The sequence below is a fragment of the Micromesistius poutassou genome (assembly GCF_964030765.1).
Source record: "Micromesistius poutassou genome assembly, chromosome: 24".
NCBI classification, from domain to species: domain Eukaryota; kingdom Metazoa; phylum Chordata; class Actinopteri; order Gadiformes; family Gadidae; genus Micromesistius; species Micromesistius poutassou.
The window spans coordinates 2,689,217-2,717,131 of record NC_140294.1 but is presented as its reverse complement, the minus strand read 5'-3'; the positions used below and the strand labels follow the sequence as shown (position 1 = coordinate 2,717,131).

Genomic DNA, 27,915 nt, shown 5'->3' with positions numbered 1-27,915 from the left:
AATTCTACTGTTAAGATTGACCAAATCTGGAAACCGATTTAATACATGATAATGCACTTGACAATCAACAGCCAGCTTTGAAGTCATTTTGTGAAACAATAATTCTATGAAGAAAACAGATTTATTTAGAGTGAGGCACTCAGGGCCGACAGACTGCGGGTATAAGGGGGGCAGGCTTGGGGGGGCCCAAGGCAGAGGGGGGCCCATGGGAAATTAAAAAAAATATATATATATATAGTAAGTATTTTTGGATGTTTTTCAAATAGTTTCATATCATAACTAAATGTCATGCGGCAATATGTCACAGCCACAGTTAAATAAATTGAAGTTTGGCTCTCAGAAAACTGACTATTTTCTAAGAAAGGTGAGCACAAACGTTTAAACACACAAGATGAAACCCCATTCTTAACTACCTCCGTTATCGTTGCTAAAACGAACAGAGACAACCCAAAGCAAGAGCTGACAATAGGCTACACTTTCAAATGATGAGGCCTTGGTTATTAACGTAAAGGATAAGGATAAAAGTGTACAATAGGCTAATAATGCAACAGCAGGCTACTGATTTAAAGCAACCTAATATAAAATTAATACTAAGCCATTATTAGGCTACATGATAAATAATAACCTATGGCATATAGGCTAGTTAGCCACAGATGTCACTGCATCACAAAATGGCTATATCATCCTAGCTGCCTGCTAGTGAAACTAATTTTTTTTTAAGGGGGGGGGGGGGGCATCAGGACTTATTGTATATAGGGCCCAGAATTTGGTGCTACGCCCCTGGAGGCACTTCCACTCTGGCATGAAGCCAGGGGAAAGGTGAGTGGTTTTTACATGGCCATCTCATGGAACACCAGGTTCCCGTTGGTGGCACTGCTCTGTTTGTTTCTGGGGTGACTCCTGTTCTCGGAGGCCTGTGGGCAAGAGGGGGAGAGATTATGTTAATGTTAATGTTACTTTCTTTTGCGCTCTAGTGAAGGAACTAATAATGGGGCTCCATTTAAAAATGCAGCATTTTGTCACCGTATCAATATTTGTGACCTGACCCCTTTCACAGCACTCAACTCTGCAGTTATTTTTGTCCGTTTTGAACCTCTTAGTGGACCTTGTAAAATATTGTAGATCAGGCATGTGTTATTACTATCAATGAGCACAGGCAGAGACCAGCATGTCCAGTGTGTGACGTTTAATAAAGCACTGCCCGTGTTACATATAAACATGTCCCCAGTTCAAGGCGCAGACACTTAACACTGCTTCTTACGTGCACTTGTTCATTGTCTTTTACGTTGTCTGTCTCACATGTCACACTCGTACCATGCGAAATGAAGTTCCTAACAGAAAAATTAAGGTATTAGAATTTTACTTAATTGATGAATTGATGGGGTTACACTGCACCATCAATTATATTGGTGCTTTGACAGAAGGTGCTACATTATGAGATTTATCTTTTGCGTTAAAAACGAACCTTCGTAATTCGTAATCCCTTGATCGTCCTCACTTGCAAGTGTCTTAGGATGAAGTGTCTGATAAGTGTCTCAATGAGGACCAGGAGGACTCACCTGCTTCGCGAGAGCCAAGAGGTCCTCGGCCTCCTGCTGGCCAGTCTGCTGCACCATTTTATAGAAGATGCACTCAGGGTCCTGCAGGAGGGTGTAGGGCGCGTCGTAGGCCTGGATCTCCCCCGCATCGAGCACCTGGACACAGGGTGGCCTCTCAGGTCAAAAGCTGCTCCGTAATGAGAGATCAGGAACACTAAAGCAGCTATGCTGCTATGGCTTTGTTGCCAACGCTGACTTTTGACAAACTTAAGGCATGCTTAAGTTTGCTTGCAAGGTTGTGTCTGATCAATAGATTTCTAAAGATGTTTGCGGTTCACCAATCAAAGTTCCTCAGAATCGCTAGCTCCACCCTTACCGCACTGTTATTACTCTGGTCAAGAGCCGTAGCATAAAACCAGCATTGGTTGTACAGCACAGCAGACTTAGGTTCCTGTAAGGTAAGGGTTCGACAGGAGGATTGGGAGGAGTAGTTAGGAGGAACAAGCAAGAGTGAGGAGTATTGGGGTGAAGAAGGTGAGGAGGAACTAGGGGGAAAAGGAAGCTTAAGATGCAGTCGGGAGGAAGGGGGCGGATAGGGCTGTACGGTATGGACAAAAAGTTATATCATGGTATGATTTGAGGCATAGACGGTAACGGTATTATATCACGGTATGTTAATTTAATATTCTAATTTCGATATAAATGCTTCTGAAGGGGTAAAATACTGGTTAGGCAGCTATTACTGTATTTTTGTATTACTAGGAAATATTTCACATAGTACAGAAGTATTTTAAGAACATTTATTGAGCAAAACTGCAATATAAAAGAATGCTAAATCTTAGTTACTTCAAGTATGGATAGTATGGATTTCTTTCTCCACTTGGTCGCGGACCTTGCCGTGTAGTTTAGGCATCTCAATTTGGCTGAAGGTAACACGTACCTGGGATTGAGTATTTTGACCATCTCTTTAAAGCCCTTTCTATCGACATTTGTCGATAGACAAATTACCATGTCCTTACACAGGTAAACAGTGACGGCATTTGTTATCTCGTTCCACCGCTGGCTTTTTTTGTCGTAAGGACTGGCTTTGGAAAATGCCTGCGGAAGCGATGTCTGAGATGCAGAGACAGCTTCACGCTACCAGCGTCTGTCTCGTACGGTGTGAAATGAGAGCTTGTGAAGGGACTATTGCACAGGCTGCGTGCCTGCGTGCCTGCGTGCTTGCACAATAGCATACTGCCTGAAAAGGCAGTATCGCTGTCAAATCGGTCCCTGGGAAAAGTAACGTTGCGCCGAATTGAAAAAGGAACTACGTTTCGTTACCATATTTTCAGTAGTTTCGCGTAACTTTACTTTTCACATGAAAAATAAGTTACGTTACTGTATTTACGTTACTTTGTAACACGTTACACACAACACTGTCTACCGGTCACACCGGTCTCATGGTATGGTCAAAATCCATACCATAGTGCAAATTCACACCGGTGTAGTTTCTATACCGTTTATACTGTACACCCCTAGGGGCGGAGCAAGGAAGGGCGAAGGAGCAGTGTATTAAGGAAGTGAAGGGAAGTAGGGGAAGGGTAGGAGTTAGGTGAAGGCAGGGATGGTCAGGTTGCAGGGGAGGAGGAGTTAAATGGTGTGGTTTCTAGAGGAGAAGAGGGTCACTCACCAGGATGCGGTCACTGTCTATGATGGTGTTGAGCCTGTGAGCGATGGTGAGCACCGTGCAATCTCTGAAGTTTTTCCGGATCGTCCTCTGGATCAGCTCGTCCGTCCTATGGCGGAAAATAAAACACTAAGACTTGAAGATCAAAACCCAGCAACAGCAGCCCCCATGCTGGTCAAACACACTCTACTACAAGAGCAGACTCCATCTGTGGCTGGTACCTGGGGTCGACGTTGGCCGTGGCCTCATCGATGATGAGAATGCGGTTCTTCCTCAGGATGGCTCTGGCCAGACATACCAGCTGCCTCTGGCCCACGCTGAAGTTGGAGCCCGACTCGGCCAGAAGCGTCTCCATCTTGGCGGGAAGCTCCTCCACCACAGACTTCAGCTGAACCTGCACCCGGAGAACACCCCTTCCTTCAACACACGGACCCACTTCCTTCAACACACGGAACCATTTCCTTCAACACACGGAACCACTTCGTTCAACACACGGGACCACTTCCTTCAACACGGGACTACTTCCTTCAACACTGGACCACTTCCTTCAAAAAACAGAACCACTTCCTTCAACACACGGAACCACCTTTTTCAACACGGAACCACTTCCTTCAATGTGTGTGTTCATAGTGTAACTGATGTGGAGACAGCGTTTGTGTTAACGGTGTGAAGGGCTACTGGCCTCTTGCAGAGAGTTCCAGAGCTCTTCATCAGAGTGCTGGCTGAAAGGGTCCAGGTTCTTCCTCATAGTATCGGTGAACAGCACAGGATCCTGGGGAACCAATCAGAGGAGAGCTCAGCAACAGACCCTCCAGAATCATGTTATGAGCGCCAGCCTTCTCCTTCCAGAAGAAGTATGAGGAGGAGTACCTGAGGAATAATGGACATCTTCTGGCGCAGGTCATGGAGGCCGAGCTCAGAGGTCAGTATTCCGTCCACATAGATCTTCCCCTGGGGTTCTGCCAGGCGGAACAGGGCCGACACCAAGGAGCTCTTCCCAGCACCAGTTCTCCCCACCACGCCCACCTGAAGGACACACGGAGAGCACAACCAATCACACTACAGATCTCAACCGATCAACCCTGGATGTTGCCAAGTAGCCTGCGGTCAAACCAAGATGTCCCACCTTCTCCCTGGGCAGGAAAGTGGCGTTCATGTTACGGAGGACCACCGGCCCGTCGTCGCTGTAGGAGAAGTTGACCCTGTCGAAGGTCACCAGGCCTTGGCTCGGCCATTCAGGCGGGGGGCACTTTTCGGTTTCCCATGGTGCTTCACTCTCCAGCTCTGTGTACTCCATCACTCGCTCCACTGAGGTCATCTAAGGAGAGAAAGTTATGTTTTAAACTTCAAAAGGGCCCCAATTTTATGTGAGGCTGGTTTGCCATTTCAAAATCAAGCCACTTATATCAACATCAAAAGTTGGGAGTGTCCATCCAGATGAATGATGGATGGATCAACCCCACTGGTCACCTACCTACTGGACCATACCAATTGGTAGGCTTGAGTTGGATTAATCCATCATACACCTGGATGAACATTACAATACAGGACCTCACAAACACATCTTAATTAGTTGTTGACCCAAGTGGACACCAGACTAAGTTGGGATCCATCAGTCTTGGGGGGGGGGGGGGGATGGCACAGCCTGGTCAAACTTAAAACAGAAAGGGACGGAGTTATGCCTTGTTTCCTCTATCATAGATCTTCTATCGTAAAACTAATTTGTCTTTCTATCTTTGAGACTACCCTCAGACTTACCAAGTTCTCCACTACTGCAGACTGCCGGACTCCCCATTGGAACATTCCCACAATGGAGATGGCGTAGGATAAAGCCAGCCCCACATCCCCTGCACCCAGGTCTAACAGAGAAACAAAACCATGACAACAATCAAACATGCATTGAGCGCTCAGGCCATTATTTTTGTCTGCTTTGATAGCTTTTGTGTTGAGGTACCTCAATCCCAAAAGGATCTTCTTGAACCCAGTACCCTGGTGGTTTAGATTGAACTGATAACCCTGGAGTTTCAGAAGGAGAATTGAACCTGTAACCCCGGAGGTTCAGAAGGGGTATTGAACCAGGACCCTGGCCGTTCAGAAGTGGCATTGAGCCCGGAACACAGGAGGCAGTACAAGCTGTGTTTTCTTACCATCTCGGATCAACATGCAGGCAAATGTGAGGATGATGACAAAGACGGCACACAACAGGTCCAGGCGCATGGAGAACCAACGGGATGTGCACAGATACAGGTACCAGGTCTCTGAATGCAAAAGTAAAGTTTGTATTATAGCCTTGGGTTGATGCAAATTAATAGGGAAAAGGGTAAGTCACAGGAGTTCACTTAGGCCAATTTGATCCAACATTTCTTTGTTTAAATGGCTGCCAAGAAAAAAGTAAGTATTCATTTTATAATTTTGTCAATCGATAACGGAAGAAATAATGAAGTTAAGACATCGCTAAAGGCGGCTAGGCCCAGCGGTAACATAATGCTTTTGTTTGATTTCCAATGTGTCTAATACACATCATTTTCACAGTACACATAGTACAGTAATCACATGGCATCAGAGAAAAGGGGCGGGGCACCTGAGTGCAGGTCCTGGTGGGCGTCAAAGATGTCCTGGAAGCGCTGCTCGGCTCTGAAGGCCCTGATGGTCCACAGGCCCTGAAGCGAGGAGGACATGTGGGAGAACACAGGACTTCGAGCTGCAGGAAGGAGCACAGGGAGTTAAGACCCCTCTCTGAGGTTTATATCATGTGATACTTGTATGCTAAACCACTGTGGCACTAGGTTGTCAAGGTCCATTTTGGAAAACCTGTGGCTCTAACTTCGTGTTCTCTCAACCAATCACGGCATCTTTCATGTGACAAGGCAGACTGGTAAACATGATGGACCATGGCAAAGGTCTTAGCTAGTTGTGTGCTAGCCTTACTAGCCAACTGTATGCTAGCTGTGGTAGTGCTGTGAAAATGAAAAGGGAACTACTGAAGAACATAAGCATAAAGACATGAGCCCAAGGCCTGTTGGGGGGCTTACTGGTTCTCTCAAGTCGCTTGATGTCCCTGGAGGTCTTCAGGAAGTAGCGGCGGAGGAACACAAAGATAATAAGGAGTGGTCCAACAAGGATCAAGATCCAGGGAACGACTGACGCCACTACCGTGATCACACCGACCATATGCAGGGAAATCTGCCGGAGAAAACACGGACAATCAATTTACTGCATTGAACCTCATTTACCAATCTCTATAACTTTGTACCAAGTGATGTTAAACACTTGATTCTGACTGCTGTACTAAATGTGTCCAAGGCAATCTGTTACTGAACAGCACCTGGAAGGCGTCGACAATTGTCCAGGGCAGAACTACGTCCATCTCGCCTATGTCCTTGGAGAACCGGTTCAGAACCCTGCCTGAACCACACGGAACAAATGCAGAAAACCACGTCAGGTCTGAGACTCTGAGAAATGTCAAACACAAAATTATTGTCATTGCTCAAGCCTTGTTTTTTTTTCTTAATTGATTTTGTTTTGTATTTCACTGAAGCAAATGTGGATTTAATCACCACTATATTTCCTAATATATCTATAAACTTCACCTGCATACACACAAGCACATACATAAAACTTAGGAAATGTATATTTACCAGCATAATCATTAGACATAACCATTTCATTATGATAAACATTGGTTGTCTATTATTAAAACAAACACAAATGTTTAATTTACATCTAGACATGAATCACTAAATTTCAGATTTCAATAATAACAAATAACAACTTTCTCTTACCGATAGGGTTCACGTCAAAGAAGTGCACAGGGGCGCGCAGTATGGTGTCGAACATGCGTTTGTGCAGAGTCTCCGTGCTCTTCACCAGCACATAGAAGAAGAGAATTGCCCTGACGAGCCCAAAAAATAGCGTGGCTACAGTCAGACCTGAAAACACATCAGCACAGCATTCTTCTGCAGGGGGTCGTTTGCAATGACCCTAAAACACTTGTGGGGACACGTTTTAAAAAAAGCTTTGGCGGTACTGAATATAATTTAGTATATGCTTTATCAATACAGTGTCCCTTTGATCTTTGAAACATACCCGTGATTTTTTTCTTTGTAAACCTTTAAGAGATTGATAAGAGGCAGCAGAGAAAGAGGTCATGTTTCCCAAAAAATTTTTAGGCAGTGGCAAAAACTACTTAATTCTTTGTTCAGGTCTACTTTATTTTATTTTATTTCATGATCATAATACTTAAGAATATATAGTTTGTTTTCATCTACCTCCATCGCTCGATTCAACAATACATTTTGGCACTTTTTATGACTACCGGATCAGACCGCAACAAAAGCCTTGGACTTTCCTATCACCAACATGCCTCTGGACTCTCAGGATGTCTCAGGCATGGAGACCAGGAAATGCACAGACTGCACCAAACTGCAACAGACAGTGGCTTTATTTGAAACAAGGCTAGCAGCATTAGAAAAATGCAAAGGACTCCTCCAGGATACAGTGCCGATGGGTGAGTTTGCTGAGCTAGCTCAGACAAATACACAAGCTAGACAAGAAAGAGACAGTTCCAGCTGCCTCTCACTGACACAGAGTCGGCGCTAAGCCCAAACAACATACTAAAGTCAAATGCTAAGCTTCCCAAATCTAAAGTAGCATGTATCGGCCAGATTAGCCAATCGCTGAAGTTAACCCTGCCACTGAAGAACCGGTTCCTGCCACTTCAGGAGTCCATGAACGTGCCTGCCACCCATGCACCCCTGAGCCCCGAGATGCGTCTAGACAGACGGTGTGGACAGAGACCGAACATGACTCTGTCGCCAGAGAGGCCAGCTGCGCATGCGTCTGCCACCCGTGCACCCCTGAGCCCTGAGATGTGTCCGGACGGACGGTGCGGACAGAGACGGAACAAGAACGAGTCGCCACGGAGGCAAGCTGTGCATGCGTCTTCCACCACCACCTCAAGCCAACAAGGGCCCATCCCACAGAAAGCAGATGAACCAGACACTCTGATTGTAGGAGACTCAACCATAAAGGATATAACTGGTAAGAAGATCAAAACATGCTACTTCCCAGATGTGACGGTTAGTGATGTCAACCGGAAACTAGCCACAATTATATTGGAAAACCCCAAAATCTCACAGGTTATTGTGCATGCAGGACTTAATGATATTCGAAGAGAACAGTCAGAACTTCTGAAGAGGGATTTCACTGAACTATTGGACATACTGGACAAATTACACATTAGGTCATTCATCAGTGGCCCCATACCAGCAGTTGACAGGGGAATAACAGATTCAGTCGTCTACTTGCACTCAATACATGGCTTTTCAGAGTCTGCAATGAAAGAGGAAGGGGCTTTATTAACAATTTCAACTTGCTCTGGGGGCGCAAATACCTTTTCAGAGCAGATGGCCTACACCCAAACAGATGGCCTACACCCAATGAGCCTAACCAAAAAGGTTAGGCTCAAAACTGTTAGGGGACAATCTTTGCTTCTCGCTCTCCCACAAATCTACCCTGCCACGGTCTGACACACAGGCCACAGTCAGAGCACAGGTTGAGAAGAAGCGAGACTACAGCCTCCCCCACACATCTACTGTGCCACTATCTGACACACAGATAGCAGACAGACCACAGACCTTGGAGAGACAACAGCCCGCCCCACGCCATCGACACCATGCCTTCCCCCATCACAGATGTTGGCTTGGCGAGGAACGGCCACGACCCTCCTCTGCACTCCCCCATCGACGTGACCTTCAGTACTCCCACATCGCCGATGACCTCCAGCCTCATCTCTCCCATAGCCACAACTCCAGCTCCACTGTCTCCTCCCTTTATGATTTTCCAGATTAATTTAAGAAACTGAAAAATTTTGGCATCAAACTTGCATCTGTGTCAATGATACCATCGCCACGTCATTGCCACAGGCTGATAACACCCAAGCAGAGGGTGCCCCAGCCCGCCCCCTGTACTGATAGTAGTCCTGATTATTACTGATACAAAAAAGGGTTCAGCCATAGACACAGTATGAAGGAAGTTTTGCATAATCTGCTGAACCCAAGGTTGCCTATGTCAAAACATGGCAACTTTTGCATTCCTGCTGTAACCACTAAGAGTAAACAAATAACAATAACACCATCAGGATGGGTCTACTTAATGTTAGGTCTCTTAATAACAAATCTTTTTTAGTTAATGATTTTATTACCACTTCTAAACTGGATTTTATGTTTTTAGCTGAAACATGGCTAGAACAAAATAACCGTTCTGATAGAGACAGCTCCTCCCAACTATAATTTTTGTTGATGTATGTAGATCTGGAAAAAGAGGTGGAGGGGTTGCTGCTATATTTAAAAATGTATTTCAGGGGAAACATGTTATTTGGTGATTTTCCATCATTCAAATACCTTTGTGCTGTATTGAAATGTTCCCCCAGAGTTCTCCTATTAATTATTTACAGGCCACCTACATACTCTGCAAATTTCTTCGATGACTTCACAGAATTATTGTCTAGCATCTCCACAGACTTGTCTGTTAGACACTGACTGTCTAGTTAGAACTAAATAGTTAGAACTAAATTTTCATACTGATGATTTTAATGATAAGCGTGCAAAAAAGCTTTTTACCATTTTGGACACATTTGAAATGTGAAAGAGGCTACCCATTGTAAGGGGCACACTCTAGACCTGGTTATCACAAAGGGTCTCAATGTTGCAGATCTCTCGGTAACTGATCCTTCACTGTCGGACCACTTCTGTGTTTTCTTTATATCTTTTATTCCTGACATACAGACAAAATCAAATACTGTCAAAAAAATTGTATATCAATGAACATTCTAATGTACTTTTTAAAAAGGCCATCTCCTTGCTACCACCTCTCAACCCATGTTCTGCTGATGATCTTTTAGAAAACTTTAATTTGAAAATTTTGAAAGTCATAGATGTCATTTCACCTTATAAGGTTAAAATGATTAACCTCATCCGTGGATAAGGACGTAGGGGAGTGCTGCACAACTACTCCCCCCGGTCCAACTCCTTAACCAGTAGACCACGGATGCCCATTAATGGTTTCTCTCACAATGGGCAGCGTTTTCTTTAAAATTCTGTCTGAACAAATCTGTGTCCACTAAGTGACTTGACAGACTGGTGGACGGGATGGATCAGAGAAAAATGTCTTGGTGAGCTGTGTTTGCCAGCTGTGTGCTAGCTGTGTTTGCGCTGTGAAAGCCAAAGTTTTTTTCCTCACCTCCATAGATTCCAAGGTAAAAGGGTATATCCAACTCTTCTGTGATGTTGTTGTTGGGGTGATTTTGGATTGAGATGGGGCAGCCCGTCAGGCTGCTTTGCTTATCGGCCCTGATGAAAATAAGGTCACAAAATGCATCTTTTAGATAGGACTTAATTTGAATGGACTTTTATGCTGACTGTTGAGACTAGATACAAATAGATGGCTATTTACAATTCCAATTCTATCGATTGTGATTCATCTTAAAGGTAATTATTCATTCAAGTGCTTAAATGCTATAGTTTTATTCAAGTGAGCTGTCAAACCTAAAGTAGAAGGCTTACAGAAAACATAAATGCTAATAGATTTACCAATAAGACATCCACCAGTCCTGAAGGACGTAGGCCACCTAGATGGAAGAAGAGCAAAAACCAAATATAACCAAACAGATCACCTGTTCAATGTTTTCATTACAAAAAAGGGTTTTAACTGACCGTTCATGACCACATAGCTACTCTCCTCTCATTTTCTAGATTGTGTTCATGATGTATGCAGAAACAACTCTAAATATTCTTTCAACAAAATAAGTTGTTTCAAGACTTCTTTGGATGCCAGTTGTAAGAGATGGAATACAAAATTCATGTGCTTGCCATCAGCTGGCACTGAGTATTTAGCTTACTTGAGCGGCTATGTTGGCCACAACGAGCAACAGCAGAGTAAGGATGTTAGCTCCAGCGCGCATGTACTTGTAGTACATGCCCATCCCAATAGTCCCCTGCAGACGACTCTCCTCCACAGCTGTTTGGGTATGTTCTACCTTTAGAGATGAAACAATACGCTGTTACTAATGTAGCCGCTTAGCTAGTGGCCTCAATGTAGCAGAAAACCTACTTTATAAACAAGACATTCCCAAAGACTGGGTCGCAACCCACACGTTGGTCGCGGGAGATTTTATTTGGGTCAACAAACCCATTTGCAGAATTTCTTCCACTTTTTTGGGGGGTGGGGGGTTATCAGTGTAATCATTAGAGACAAAAAGCATTAACGTTAGCAACAAAGATACAGTGTTGCGACTTCGAAAGCGCCAGAGTCCCACCGTCATCTGGTCTGCTTCATTGTTGACAGTGGGCGCGGAGGGGCTGGAGACGGTTCGGCTGCGAGCCAACTCCGACATCGCCTGCTGCTCCTCTTCATCCTCGTCTTTCAGCAGAGAGGTGAAGTCCAGTCCAGACTTTTGCAGCTCTGTGTACCCCCCCTTGGCCACCACATTACCCTGAGATGGACAACCCGCAGGGTTTGGCGAACGTTTCACATTTTACATACATAACACCAAGAATAGCAACATTTGGGTTTCAGATCAAATAACAAAATCAATCAATCACGTTTTTACTTTTCTTACTTTGAATGGTACCTAGCCCTAACCGACATTTAGAGTAAGTTAAGCGCTGTGTGTGATTGGTCTGATTTTGCCATGCATGAGCGAACATGACATGTAGACTGCTCTGTGATTGCATGGAGGAGGAGGGGGATGTACAGACCTCCTTGAGAACCAGGATCTGGTCGGCGGCTTTCAGGTACTGCAGCTGATGGGTGACCAGGATCCTGGGCTTGTCCTTCAGAATACCACAGATACACCTGGAGAGGACACACACACAAAGACAAGTGTGTGAGTATCTGAATTTGTTTACTTTAGTTTAAATTGTGCTCTGTATAAAATAGGATGAAATCTAGGGCTGACACCTGCCGGACGGTTGGTGGATTGGTTGGTCAATATACTCTTGTCTGACCAATATGCTTGCCATCCATTGCGACCCACAATAGTAAACATGTAAAATCAAATCTTTTGACGTGTTCTCTCCTGACTACACAATGCTGCCCGATGCAGTGCTCCCTGTCAGAGTCGGACTCTGAACATGATTCAAAGCCACCACTTACTCCACACAGCACTTGGTAGCCTAAGTATAGGCTACCAGGAGTAAAGGCGAGTACCTCCCCTCAAATAATTGTAAAAATCAATTTATAAAATGCCTAAAATGGGGTGATTTCTTGGTGAGAGAGAGGGTGAGGCTTCTGGGAGTGATTTCCATTTCAGTTACGTGCTTCAGATTTTTCTTTGTCAATTTGACAAAAAAAATCCATATTTGTTCTCCCTGTCTTTGTTGTTCTTTTTGTTATGTTTTTATTTTGGTTCCGGGGATGGTTAACTGAAGTACACTGCTCATGGGAAGTAAGAAAAAACAAAGGGTGTTACGGTAGGCTTTAAAAATGCTATAATTCATGACTCCTCCCTCCCTCAGCCGTCTCCCCGCACAAGAAGAGCCCCATTTATCTTCTTTCTCTACTGGGGAAAATAACATCAATCAGATTGGCCAGAGGTGTTGTCTGTTAATGCGTGAAATGCCCTCACAAGATATACTGGTAGAAGCAGGCTAGTGCAGAATATGTACCTGGAAATAAAACACAATATTTGTCAAGAACTTTGAAGTCTATCCAAAGGTTGTTGAGGCAGAGTGTTGCTGGCAGATTAAGGACAACAAACATGTCCATTGTGTTGCTAAAGCCTTTGTACTGCGGGATTGGATGTGCTTAAGTTCCTATCCAGGACTTTCTTCTTTCTTCCCCCACCCAGCCACAAACCTATCGTAAGTATTCTCATTTCTTATTTGATTATTATTAATAATGTGTCAGTGGTCATTTACTTTTCAAACAGGTGCCTCCCGACCTCGGCGTCCACGGCACTGAGAGGGTCGTCAAGGAGATAGATGTCAGCATCCTGATACACAGCTCTGAGACACACACACACAAACACAAAACATACTTTACCATTTAGCTGATGCCTTAATTTGACGATTTATAGTGAATAAAGAAATGGATACTGTGGTTGATATTTGTATTATAGCAGTTAAACATTTGGTACTACAGTACGATATCTGTCAACCCCGTGGTACTACAGTACTATAGCAGTAAAACCTGCAGTACTAAAGTACTATAGCAGGCAACCGAAAAACATTCAGAAACATTTCATATTATGTTTAAAAGTGCAATATTGTTATTATTTAAATTTGTGGCCAGAGCACTCCTACCGCAAAACACTCTTCGGCCGAATGCGGACAAGAGAGAATAGTTATATTTGGTGAAACGGTATGAAAATTTCAAATCACGATTATGGTGACAAAAATGATCACGATTATTATTATCAAAGTTTTGTTCAAATCAAATGTGCTGAAATTTCTGAATGCGGATGCTGATGGAGCAGAAGGCACAAGATACTTTGTGAATGAACACTGACAGAGCGGTGCCAGTGGAAGTACTGTGTGTGCGGACCTGGACAGCGCACGGCTCCTCCCTCCTTGAAAGACACTCCCGGTTAAGTGCTCTTCTGCGAGTACAGGCTCTTTCCCGCTCAGTGGTACAGTTTTAATAGTGGCTGATAATTATGAAATGTGTAGTTGATATTTGTATGAACTCTGGGTTTGAAATGATAGGACTGAGATGCTGGGGCCATGGTGAGGCAGGGAAAAGTAGGCTTAGCATAGCAGTGGGGTTTATTATCTCTGATAATAAATATGATCATCATATGTGTGTGTGTACGCATTATGTTCCCTGGACCCCATCAATTAGGGTTTACTATAATTCATTCATTGTGAACACCATGTATAGTAACACAATGGTGCCAAGACACTGGATTATCAGTTTGTGGTGGTTTTATGTGATCAAACTCAACTTTGATGACAAAAACAACAACGCTAAGATATAATTTTTAGTTGTGTAAAGAAGTGTAGTTTTAGTCACAAAGCAAAACAAACTTTTGCTGCCTGCGCGCCTGTGTCCGGGACACTAACTTTGGTTGATGTGGATAAGGGATGAAAAGGTTACTTGTTTAACAGTATACCATGGTTCGATTACTATCAAGGTTTTAATGATGAATCAATTTGACACAGTAATTATGACCGTTAGGAATTTTACCTCGGTTTATTGTAAAACCGGCAACTGTTTCATCCCTATTGGTAACAGATGTTTTAGTGAGGCCAGGGGAGACGGTTACAGTGGTTTGAACATCCAGGATGGTATAGTCCTTTTAGCTCCGCCCTCTATGTTCACCTCTCCAGGGTTCAGGTGAGGTGAGCATCCGACTCACCTGGCCAGGTTGACGCGAGCCTTCTGCCCCCCACTGAGTGTGGCTCCCCGGTCCCCGATCAGAGTCAGGTCCCCGTCTGGCAGCAGCTCCATGTCCTGGAGCAAGTGGAAAAGAACTTCAGAATACAAATACACACTTCTGTACATGGCTGTAAGACCTCGTATCAGGACGTAAGAAGACTAGCTGAAACCAACGTAAAGTCCAACACACTGACACCTTAGGCCTTACAGGACTGCCTTACAGTACATTGACATGCAGAGGAAAAACTTCACTTTGAAAAGTACATAACTTCCTTCTGGGATTATGCCCCAGGAAACCCCTAGAGGGTCCCAGGTCCACCCACTATAGGGTCAATAAATCATGTGGGAAACACTGGCAATGCTAGTGTTGTTTGTGATGTTTGTCTTTGCTATGGCTAGTATCCTTGTTTAGGACTATATTTGGAAACCAGAAAAATGCATTTCCTCTAGAAAATGCAGTGATTGCTGTAGTGCAAGCCAGTGTTAATGTTACTAGCCAGCCAGTCAGGTCTGAGCAGCATTATGAAGCGCAAGAGATGTTAGATAAGGCACTGGATGGGGCAGTGCAAGAGCAGGTCAAGGCAGGAGATGGACTGCAGACAGAGCTGAGTGAACCTCATCCAGGAGATGGCATGGGGTGAGTCATGAGGTCTGGATTTATGGATATCCAGATCATTAATATTTAATCAAGTTTACCTTCCTATGTACAAATATATATGTAATGTAAATGTACAAGTTGAAGGCAGCAGTAATTTACCACATATGCATCATTTTGAGCCAGAAAAAAAGCCTGCTTCTGGTTTATATATATATATATATATATATATATATATATATATAGTGCCTGAAACCCAATAACAGAATACATTGAATTTATGCAGTGTTAGGATCGGGTATTACCTAGATTGGGTAATCCGGAAAAAAACCTGGTTTGGGCTCACATGGCAGTTTGGAAACTGCTTTCCCCTTTGCATGTAAACATGTGAAGGATCCTTAGGCCGTAGTGATGAGCATTAATACCATCATTTCAATGTGTGTACATGATATTTAGATAATTAGAATCGAAATGTCCTTGAGAGGTTGAGGTTGTCAGGGTGTAGGCGGGACCACTCACCCTCTTGAGGGCGCAGGCCCGCAGCACCTTCTCGTACTTGGCGGGGTCTAGCTCTTTGCCAAACAGGATGTTGCCACGGATGGTCCCGGGGAACACCCAGGGCTGCTGGCAGGCGTAGGTCAGCTGGCCCTTCAACGTGAGCACCCCCTTGTCAAGAGGAAGCTCCCCCAGGATGGCACTCAGCAGGGAGGACTGAGGGAAGGGTGGGGGGAAGGGCAGGTGTTTCAGTTGTTATGGTTGTACTTGACGACTTTCGTTATAGCGTTCTTAAAGTGTTATTCCGGCGAAAATTGAACCTAGGGTCTTTTTCGGCATGAAAACAGATAAAATAAGCCCTCCAGACAATTTTTCCGGTGATCAACCAGTAAAGAGCTTGCCCGGAGCAACGCAAACAGCCCAAATGGCTTACATTGCATTGGCCAGGGGCAGTGCGTGGAAATCTTCCAAATCTGAATTTTTTTTAACCACTAATAGGTTTCTAAAAATAGCACCAAACCTCTGTAGTAGCATGACTGGGATCCCTACACATAAAATGAGGCATCAACAACTTAGTAAGTGTACCGGGAGTTTATTAAAAAAGACTGTGCCTTTCCGTTTATAGGAAGTCCATACAAGTCGATTACCGAATGCACCGGAGTTCAGTTCAAGGAGGAACGTTTTGGAATTTATAATTCCATGGAAATGCATGTTAAACTCCAATAATTGTTCTTACACAACTTGTTTATTCCATTTATTCCAAGCTCTCGACAGCATAACAATCCAGCATCGCCACAACGGCTGGAAACAACTAATCACTGCGCTCTCCCACGTAAATGGCTATCGTAAATAATATAATAGAGGCGACAACAAATTTAACTTGATCTCCCCTCTTGATACTTGTGCAATTGCAGAGAGTGCATTTAGTGGAGAGTGGATTAGTAGAAGTAGACGAACGCGTGGATGTCCAACAAGTGCCATGGCATGAAAATTTCACTTTGAGGTTTTCTAACATTAATGAGTTCCCCTAACCTGCCTATGGTCCCCCAGTGGCTAGAAATTGCGTTAGGTGTAAAACGAGCACTAGGTATTTGCTTCGGCTTTGAAAAAATTAAAGCTTAGACGCCCCGATTTGGAATTTGGCCCCATATGTCGTCATAAGGGGCCAGGTTACCTCCCCTTTCTCCGCTTTGCCTGCCCAGAGAATTTGGCCCGCCAATGAGACAATGAGCTGCGACCGTGCAAGCTTGCAAATTCCCATGCAAGGTCCCATGGCATGCTATTTTATGGATGCTTTAATATAGGTGTTAGTGGGCCCCTAATACAGTACTTGAAGACGTTCAAGAAATTCAGCCTTGGTGCAGAGTTACAGCCACTACGAGCCAGTCCCACAATGAGCTCTCCACAAACGTGCCATTTTTAGAGGCGGGTCAAGGTGGAGGGTGGGGGTGTGGCCCTGAGCAGCTTGCGGCCACGGTACCATGCGCTAGTGTTTACAGTGGAACACTGAACACTCCGGGTGCTCCGGCGGGAGTCCTGGAGCTCTATATCTAAATAATATCATATTATATTTAGATATCTATATTATATTATATATATTATCATGGTCAAAAGCTGTTTGCGCCTCCGGATAATATTATGAATCTCAAACAACTGTGTCGGGTATTCAGACGCCTCTGGTTCTTCCACTTCCACATCAATATTAAGTACAGACTGAATCGCGAAATGGAGGAGAAAGGGATTGTTGCCCGCGATTGTTGACTACCGCCGGAGCCCCGCTGCCCACCGGAGCCCCGCTACCGCGGCAGCCAGGCTCCGGCGGGACACAACCCCGGGCAACGGGCAGCATTCAGCAGGCAGTGTTCAGCAGGCAGCGGGGCTCCGGCGGACAATCTTGGGCAACAATCTTTTTCTCCTCCATGTCGCAGTTCCCAATTCCTTCTCAACCATGGCCGAGATAATCCCCACTACGAATCTCATTGTGGAAATACCAGAGACCTCAGAGAACCCGACACAGTCTAGTCTTTTCACCAAATGGGAGCTTTATGCAAGCTTGGGTTATTGTGTTGCGTGTTATGAGCCATAACACCAACAGCAGAACGGTTATCCAAAATACAAAGAACACTTGCGTTACAATGTACGCAATGTACGCAATGTACAAAATACAATTCATACACACATGTGGCGCTTGCACGGTCCTAGCTCATTGTCTCATTGGCGGGCCAAATTCTCTGGGCGGGCCAAGCAGAGAAAGGGCCCCATATGACGACATAAGGGGCCAGATCCCAAATCTGAGCGTTTGAGCGTGTACCTACTGCTCGTTTTACACCAAACACAATTTTTAGCTACTGGGGGACCATAGGCAGGCTAGGGAAACTCATATTAATGTTAGAAAACCTCATAAAGTGAACATTTCATGCCATGGGACAAGGAAAAAAGGACAAATTCTAAATTTACAAAATTCCCCAAATGTCTGAATGGATAGCAGAGCGCTGACCTTTCCGGCACCCACGGGTCCAATCACCGCCACCAACTGCTTCGACCCGACATTCAATGAGACGTTCTGGAGGGAGGGTGCGTCTTGGTTCTGCAGAGGGGAGTTAACACACACAGACACACACGCACTTGTCAGCACCTTACTTTCATAATTTAGTGATTGGATAACATTTGATGTACTTTTGTTGAAAAACACATTATAATGGGGTGCATTCATTTTGCGAATGACCAGCGTGGCTGTGCGAGCCACAGACATGAGCCACAGACGAGCCACAGACATGGGAGACAGGGCTGGTCCTCCCGACCCAACGGTACTGGTTTTAATCCGCAATGACCTGAGCAGGATGACCCTCAATGTCCCCTCAAGCTCCTTAATGAATGTCTTAGAATACAGACGAGTAAATTAACATAACTAGATAATTACGCTAGATAAGTAAAAAGATGAGTTAATAGATACTGGAGCCAGGGTTTTCTGAGGGTGTGTTGGGATAGTAGAACAGTATATATTAATATTAGTTACATATTAGTCACACTTTCCAGGACATTTTCCATAACCGTTCTGTGCTGACAGGTTTATATTTCATCAACCAAACTGTTAGTAGCAGCCATTCTTCAACAAATGAGTAGCATGATAGACAAATAAACATTCAGTCAGAGGAGATGGTAAAGAAAGGGGAGGAGAGGTGTTGTTGTTGTAGGTTGGGAGACACAATGCTGGAACTATAATTAATACTGTAAATGCAATACTGCACAGTAACACACCCATCCACCCAAAGCCTATCATTTTAAATGCACTGATGTTAAAATGAACAGTTGATAACATCTTATGAGGCAGCATTGTTTAATGCATGTACAAAATGGATGACGTTGAAATTGGTACACTGCCAAAAGCTAGACAGAAGCCACCCCTCACCATCATTGCGGCCACACATAAACAGATGAAAAGGGTGGGGTAATGGCCGCAAGATATGCGATGAACATGAAATGTGTGGTGGAATTTTCTAATTTCCATGTCCAAGTTCTTGCCTTTTCCAGATATTTGATGAGTTGGACATCTTCCATGTTTTCCATCACTTTTTAACACGTGGGAACCCTGACAATAAAACTTCATGGCAACCGTCGCAAACTGTCAAAAGTTTATTAGTTCTGAGTGAACAGTGACAAACTGGTTCTCTACAAATGTATTATTTGTATTCAATATATTTTATTCATTTCATTCACTGTTTACCCATCATCAACAAAGCACTAAATAAATATCCTCTTTTACCTAAAATGTTTGATTAAGCTAGAGCTATAATTTGGGTGGAATTTGTTAGAAATGGCCAAGCCGTCAGTCAGCTATTATTAATATGAGTGACTGAGTGAAATTCTGTGTGAGAATATCTATTCCTGCCTCTGTATAAGACCATTTTGTTTTGATCCCGCCCTTGGATCATTTCTGTCCAATCAGATCATCTTTTCCCTGATTTGTTTGTGGAATCAATCTCTTGCCAGTCCATCACATGAGTTTGAAATGCAAAATTGCACAAAAATGTTCCACCTTTGAGAAAATGGCAAAAGGTAGAGAGGGAGGGAGCATAGATGGATGGGACCTTTTGGCAGTTTGGTTTCAAAACCGTGCCCTCTTCTGCTCCCTCACTCTCTACAAATTTGGAATCATACCTACAGCACCTTTAACCCTTCCCCCCAGACCAGCACCAGGGAACAAGAGGTTTTGCTGACCTTGTCCCAGTAACAGACGAGTTCCTGGATGATCACAGAGGAATCCTTTTCCTGGCAGACCACATTGATGTTCTTGGGCAATTCCTCCAGCATCAGGAAGGTCTACATTTACCAAAATAAAACTGATTCAATTCTCAGATTCAATAATAATATTGATAGTAATAATAATTATAGTACAAATGATTACAATTTAAAAAACATGAGTAAGGAGACGTACATTATGCACAATGGAAAACTCACAAAGCTTTTGTCTAAAGAGTATCACACATCACAACTTCTATAGCTCAATGGTTGTCTCCCTCCAACCACAAGCCAAACAGGAGGTCGATATATTAGAGGGCAAAACTATAGGAAAAATAATTTAGGTTTGGGAAAATGTAGGCAGAAGAGGTCTTTAGACAATCAACCTCACGAAACCTCATCGAAATACAGGTGCTCCCCCTCACCTGGATCCGTTGCACGCTCACAAGACTCTCAAAGAGCTGCTCGATGGCCCTGGGGAAGAAGAGCGTGACAGAAGGGCCTGTGCAACTGTACAGCGACACAGTAACAAAGACGCTGCTGGCCGTGATGGTGTTGCCCAGCTGCACGTAGATGGCGAAGGTGATGAAGATGATGACCTTGCTGGCCGAGAAGAAGCAGGCCAGGTTTAGGGCTTGCAGCATGGAGCTCTTCATCACGTTGGCGATCTCCTCCCTATGGGGGGACAGGGGGGTTTAGACACAGCATTACATATTTATTCCACACTACCATCTTAGCACACTATATATGTAGGCTAAATGTATTATAGATGGACCCAAGTCCAGCTTACTAGAGTTGGTACAGTCCCAGAGTTGGAGTGTAGGTCTACCTATCAAACATCTGGGTGGTGTACACACAGACATACATACATACATACATGCACCAAATTCACACCTGGGGTAAGATTTGGGGCCATTTAAATGGTTAAAACCCCTCCTTACCCTCTGAACCGTGAAACCAGAGACGCAAAGGGCTTCTCCCAGGCGTACATCTTGATGATACGCATGCCGGACACAACTTCGTTCATGGTGTGAATCCTGCTGTCTGTGAGCACTGCCGTCCTGCTCCTGCAATGTATCGTGGGTAATAATGCGTATTAGTGTCCAGATGTAATACCCTAAAATCATTGTCATAAAAGCTCAAGGTAGGATAGGCAATTTATTTTACAACTTTGGTCATAGATTTTGAAAATTTCAAATAAAGCCTGTACATGTGGCTGTGACATGCCTTTAACATTTGAATGCATTGTATGATGTCGCTGGATGAAGGGCATACAAGTTACCTGAACATGAAGAACAGCCTCCCAAACAGGGTTTGCAAGGGCATCAGAATTATGGGGACTAGTATGCCAACCAAACACGATGGCCCGATTTCTGCCCACAGTAGGGCGACCACAACTGCTACCTGGACAGGCCCCACCCACAGGTAGTTCAGTAAAATAATAAGCTGGAGAGGAAAGTAAGAAACAATCAGGAGCAGCCGTATTGTGGTGATGGAGAGGACCGCTAAATTGTGAGTAGTAGTGAGAAGAAAGATCATAGATTATATCTTACGTTGTGACTTTTTTTGTCATACTTATTTTTGGGCATTTAGCAACTACGCTTTAGAGACTTCACAGGGAATTTAGTAGATTCATGTCATAAAGGAGGGCTAGGAAATCACGCTCAAGGATGCCTACAGGTAAGGGAGACCCCTGACATCGGAGTCTTCCATCCAAATCCGGTGCCTGCCTGATTCATTACATGGGCAGGTCCCAATATGTGAACCTCGACAGGATTTGATCAGTTGCGATTTTTAAAACAGTATGCCAACAAGGAACAGAGGCCACCAAAATATTCCACACTAGTTGCCCAGCTCACTAATTATAATGCAAACCGGGACATGAAAAAGTGGGACGGTGTTGTTGGCAGGCTGCCAGGTACTGGCCGCACCATTACGATTAACACGCTGACGCCAAGAGGAGAGATATCTGGGTGTGTTGCTCGAGTGGGAAAGACACAGGGGGTAGTCTACTGGTAGGGCGTTGGGGTTCAGCTCAACTCTCAAGCCAAACGGTACTGGGTTCGATCCCCCGATGGCCGCAGTCTACCAGTAGATGAATGTAACCGTCATGATTTATGTTTTCTGGGTTAAGAGAGAACCTTTCCCTGGATTGAATGAGCTATGAATGCTACATTCATTTGTCAGTAAAATGGACTGCATTCAGCAACTTTGAGCAAACGCCTTGGCCTAACCATTCTGTTCGGTGGATATTTCACATACTTCGTCAAACTTGCCAACGTCATTGGAGAGGAGGTTGACGATCTGACCCGTGGTTGTTTTCCCTGTGGCCGAGTTGCTGAGACATAAGGCCTGGAAGGAGGGAAGAACAGCATTAATGCTTAAGTGTCACTCAGGATTCTTACCAAGAATAAGTTACCCAACCAAGACCCTGACCCGATGCAAACACAGGTCTTCTCTTGCCCTGCGCAGGTAGAAATATTTGCAAGAAAGGATAAGTATCTCTGTTCCCCCCCCCCCCCCCGCTCACAGTGGTAATGGGAAATGAACCTCAAAATCTCCAAGAATCTATCTCTCTCTCAAGTACTTCTTATCTTGAATAAATAATTCAACGCTCGCCTACACTCAAGTCACCTGCAGCTTTAGTTCACTCCCAGAATTCCTGGCCAACTGCAGGTAAAATACACCCTGTTTCAAGCCACACCCACACCCCCCCCCCCCCCCAGGTCCGTCCAATCGGCTCACCTTCTTGTAGATCATGTGACACAGGGCAACTCGTATCTTCATGCCCACCGTCTGATAATGGAAGTATATGCGATGCAGCACCGCCAGCAGAAGGGAGCATAGGGAAATGCCGAGGGCGTAGCAGAATGCCAGTTGTAAACCATGATAGTCGTTGGGGTCGTAGCTCTCAAAGTAGCGCAACAGGTACCCCAGCAGCACGGGCTGGACCAGCCTGATCGCCTCCTGAGGGTAGAGAGTGGTTACTTTCAGACGATCCATTAAGTTACATTCATCAGAAGCTTTCACTTCAACGCGAGTCCGCCGGTTCTCACTGAATGCCAATACATATGCATTTATAAGAGTTTTAGGTTTCATTGCTAGTCATCTGTAGAAGGCATGCCATCAATGAGAACTGTTTGTTTGGGTTTCAATTTAAGTTGAATTTCACTGTAGACTTAAAGAGCCAGTGAACTCAAAACCACTTTTGTTTCGTATATATTATATGATTGACAACAAAGTCATATATGCCATTTTATCACTGTTACACTGTAACCGTAAGACCGTAACTTATAGAAAAAATGAGTAAAATTTGATATTTTTTCCCGGTCACAGTTTGTGAGCGTTCCGCTCTGCTTCAAACGCAGTTTGGGTTATTTTCGTGATGTTCAAAGGCTGACCAAGGGTCACAGGAGGCGAGGTGTGTGTGGACATAGAGATCTGTCTGGGCAGTGCTTGACTGCAGTGTCCAAGAGAGGGTTAAGCTTATCGGACACTCATAGTATAACGTCAAGCTGTGTGTAGATTTTGATGTTTGCGCCCGAGAGAGGGTTTGGCTTTCCGGACACCTATAGTATAACGCGGTGGTGTGTGGTCATACAAACACAAAGCATCGTTGATGCGGTCAAACACAATAGACTTGACTGAGTCGGCCTGCAATACGCAAATTACCTCAATGAATGCGACGATACACAACACAGTATATAATTTCCAGTGGCAACGGATGACGGCTTTGGATAAGCTTGGTTCTTTCAGGTCTTTGGAAGTCTTCATGCACTCTTCATCCCAGTATCTGTTAAATTGGGTTAAATGGGCCTCATTAATCTGTACCAGGAATGAGATCCCTCCACCCAGCTAGCAGTTAGAACCAAGATGGCCTGCGTTTAGAAACGGCTAGGCTTACTTCAAATCTTAGACTTAGACTTATTTTTATTTGTAACATATGGTGTCACTGTTCGTTTGGAGCTGAATATAACAATAATATGAGTTGTAAATTATAAAGTAAAATTTAAGTTTTACACACACACACACGCACCTTTGCAAGGTCTCCCCCAGTGTTTTCGAGCGGAATTCCGGCAGCACGTTGTACAAGTCCTCTTCTACAAGAGACCGTTTGTAACCGATACGAAACAAGGGGGTCAGCCAGCTGGCGACGGAAGACAGTTTAGAGAGACTAAAATCATGGCGGACTATTGGCTATGCACCACCAAACATTTAGTCAGGTCAAGGTAAGATGTTCAATGGACGATATTTTATAACATGATCTATTCACACAACATGAATATTAACATTTTGACAAAAGTTGTGGAAGTCCGATGGCACTTCCAGATTCAAATATATTTTTGTTAGCTTGAAAGTCTCACCTTCCTACTAAGAAACTCTAACAAATAATACTTTTGTATTGTCTAACCAAGGGAACCACTTTTCTCATTGTCGCAACACATACTTGGCACTCTGGTCTTCAGCCACCGCTGCAGGAGCACTTAGCAGCAGAGATGCAATTGTTTCTTTACATAAACATTAAAATAATTGAACGACAAGCCAAACAATAGCAATATCACCATACATCCCTTAGATAGCGATGAAGAACATGTTTTTGGATTGAAGGCAATTTACCTATTTCCTCTGAAACCCTCTCTTAGCTACAATACATTGATAATAAACACCATGGTTAGTTACAAAATGGTGCCCATGTGACAAAGGGAAAGATAATACACTAATAGCCTAGTATGTAAAACAGTAAAATAAGTTAATGGTCTGCGCATGTTTAAAAAGGTTAAAAAGATTATACAAGTAACAGTTCATACTGATTGAAAAGAAAAAGACAATTGTGTAAAAGTTAAAATCGATCACGTGTTTGAAAATGGTTAAAACACTAAAAAAGTTGTTTATTGTTGATTTTACTCTTGTGTAATTGTTAATCTGTGATTGCTAGTGATCTGGTAGCCTGCAATCAATTGCTTTTGTCTCAGGAGGTAGAGCAGGTTGACTTGTAACCGGAAGGTTGCTAGTTCGATCCCCGGCTCCTCCTAGTGTTGATGTGTCCCTGAGCAAGACACTTAACCCTAACTGCTCCTGATGAACTGGCTGTCGCCTTGCATGGTTGACTCCGCCATCGGTGTGTATTAACCGTTGCAAGTTGCTTTGCATAAAAGCGTCTGCTAAATGCCCTAAATGTAAATGTAGGGAAATCACGTATAATAAGTATGGTAGTGAGAGATAGTGTGGTTGTGAGAGATGTCCCGCGCAGTAACAGAACTGCTTGTAGCCATTCCAAGTGCAGCCGCCATGTTGCCATCACATCAAGTCCTGGATGTTTACACCCCTAAATACTACAATCTACCTCCTCATAACTTGGCAGTGTGTGAAAATCAAAGATGCGGGCTCCAGCTACTTGAGGAGCACAATGGGTGTACCTCAAGGATCTGTGTTAGGCCCACTACTTTTTAGTCTCTACATTAACAACCTCCCACAGTATTGTCATGACGTAGAGGTACAACTCTACGCTGATGACACTGTCCTGTCACACATGCAAAATCAACTCAGCAAGCTGCAACTACACTAACCAATGTCCTGGTTGGAATGGCTGAGTGGCTAGACCAATCCTGTTTTACCTTGAATGTAGGCAAAACAAAAGGCATGTTCTTTTCCAAAACCAAGCTGAACATCCCAGATGTAAACATCTGCATTTAAGGTGAACAGATTGAGACTGTCAATGAATTAAAATATCTTGGTTTGCTACTTGATTCAAATCTGAGCTTCAAGAAACACATCAAGAAGACTAACTATTAAATACAACTTGCCAAACTTTAAACGGATTACATCCTCTCTATCTACAGAGGCAAGATATTTCTGCATGCTCTAATTTTCTCACATATCTCATACTGTGTCACCTGCTGAGGGCAGGCGAGTCAAAAAACAATTAGGCCTTTAGAATCCCTGTACAAACAGGCCCTGGAAATCTTTGACAAAAAGCCACTTAGGTACCACCACTGTGACATACTACACAAGCACAATCCACTAATTTTCAGAATATTTTCAAATTTATGTAGTTTACTTAATCCTAAAAGGCTTGGCTCCCACCTGTTTAAGCAAGTTTGTAGCATTTGGACATGCAGCCTTCTCTGTTAAAGCTGTCACACAATGGAACACTATTCCAGACAACATAAAAAACCATGACTTGCGTGCTTGGTGGCTTTAAAGTTAATATAAAAAACACTTAAAAAACTCTCACAACAATGCACCCACTAACTTATTAGTGACCATCATTACTTTTTATTTCAGTCACTTTCAACTCCCCATGGGGCTGACAAGGTGTGTATGTGTGTGGGTGTAGTGCTGTGTGCTGCACATGCTGCCACACCCTCTGATCATGTAGTGTGTGTGTGTGTGTGTGTGTGTGTGTGTGTGTGTGTGTGTGTGTGTGTGTGTGTGTGTGTGTGAGGGGCACTTCATGTGCGATATATTGCTGTATGTTTCATGTCCTTACTTGAGGGATTTTGATGTTTGATGTTTTTATCTGTGCTTTATTTATTTGTACCTAGGGACTGCAGATGCAAATTTGCCTAAGGCTAACTCTGATGCAATGCATTAAATGGTTACATTTAGGTTTTTAATTGCACATGGTCCCTTTCAAATAAAATAAAATCAAACACTTCGAAACAATATTACGTGGTTATATGGTGGGTTTCCTTTTCAATCTTTTTTGACTTACCTGAAGAAAAACTTTGAGAAGCAATTCGCCGTCACCGCTGGGTTGGTCTGCTTTGCTTTCTTCTTGACTTGTTCCATGGCGGTAACTCATTCGGGACGTCAGACACTAATATCAATATACGTTTTTTTCCCTTTGGAAGCCACCACATGTTCTCTCGGGATGCCAGACTTTATATATACATCACACACTCAAACACCGACCACAGACTGGCGCATGTCACGTACACACCAGAAGTTACCTGATTGGGTTAAGGTGATGAGGGCAAGATCGCTATTGGCTGCTCCCGCATCGACGTCCCTATGATTGGCTTACGTAGATTAGTACAGCTCCCTATCCCAGGCTGAAACATACTTGTATCCAAGCAGCCAGATAAGGACACATGCATCTGTTTATGAAAGATTGGCTGTTCATGTAATAGGTTTAAATAGTTCAAAAATCTAATAGGAAAAACACCTAAAGGTGTGTGAACATGTGTAAATATTGGAAAATAGCATTAACACAAAATTAAACAGATGGAGATTAACCAAGTAGCAACTCTAAAATAAATAATGTGGTATAATGCGGCCTGCGGTGAAAAGTTGAAACTGCATCCACTTTTAAGGAGAGAGCTACCGGACCGCGCACTGTGGTGGCCAATCAAGTAAGTCTTAGGGCTTGGCAATGGTTCTATGTGCATCCTTACCGTACTAACAGCGATATATTGTTGTTTCTCTTTCTTCTGACAAACGTACCTATTGTAAATCGCTTTGGATAAAACGTCTGCTAATTGTAAATGAGTAGCCCTACAGCAGTGCTACCAACTTTTGGGTTTTGGCCAGAGTGAGATTCTGTAGAATCTTCTAATGCATACCTTATAGCAGGGTCCGTGGGTATAATTGTTGACAGGGGGGGGGGAGGGGGGCGTACGGGATTACAGGCTGGCGGAGTTGTTGACGGTGGGAAGGGGGTCTCGAGTTAGTTTCTCCCGCTGTCTCACTCTACCGTCGGGGAGTTTGGAAAGGAACGAACACGTCTCGGCTTTTTTTTTGCCGTGAGAAATTGGATGTGTGGAGTGTGAGTGTGTGTAAACAAGCAAAACCGTGTGTCACACGGTGAAACCGTGAGAGTTGGCAGCTCTGCTACAGCCCTACAGGAAGTGACTCACAAAGCCTAAGCAAATGCTCCATCTCATGGCACCTCAGCCAGCGGCTCTCTTGCAAGATTTTGAGTTGAAATTACTCCCAGGCCTAAAGCCTGGGAGTAATTAGAGCTGTCCCAAACGATTACTTTTCAAACGATTAATTATTTC

General features: G+C 43.9%; 1 protein-coding gene across 1 annotated transcript; it reads right to left on the bottom strand.

The window, feature by feature from the left end:
• Positions 1–830: 830 nt before the first annotated feature.
• On the bottom strand, positions 831–26,704 carry LOC311369574 (ATP-binding cassette sub-family C member 4-like; the record flags this gene model as incomplete). Its single annotated transcript, XM_084487782.1, has 31 exons — positions 831–914; positions 1,560–1,694; positions 3,211–3,316; positions 3,429–3,601; positions 3,890–3,979; positions 4,078–4,233; positions 4,334–4,525; positions 4,966–5,066; positions 5,355–5,465; positions 5,789–5,908; positions 6,240–6,390; positions 6,533–6,612; positions 6,990–7,136; positions 10,447–10,556; positions 10,797–10,834; positions 11,105–11,242; positions 11,522–11,698; positions 11,964–12,060; positions 13,125–13,211; positions 14,564–14,658; positions 15,698–15,889; positions 18,171–18,260; positions 19,892–19,993; positions 20,338–20,587; positions 20,854–20,979; positions 21,195–21,358; positions 22,175–22,264; positions 22,658–22,879; positions 23,585–23,705; positions 23,949–24,059; positions 26,628–26,704. The coding sequence occupies 31 exons, from the start codon at positions 26,702–26,704 to the stop codon at positions 831–833; spliced, it is 3,933 nt and encodes a 1,310-aa protein (XP_084343908.1).
• Positions 26,705–27,915: the final 1,211 nt, after the last annotated feature.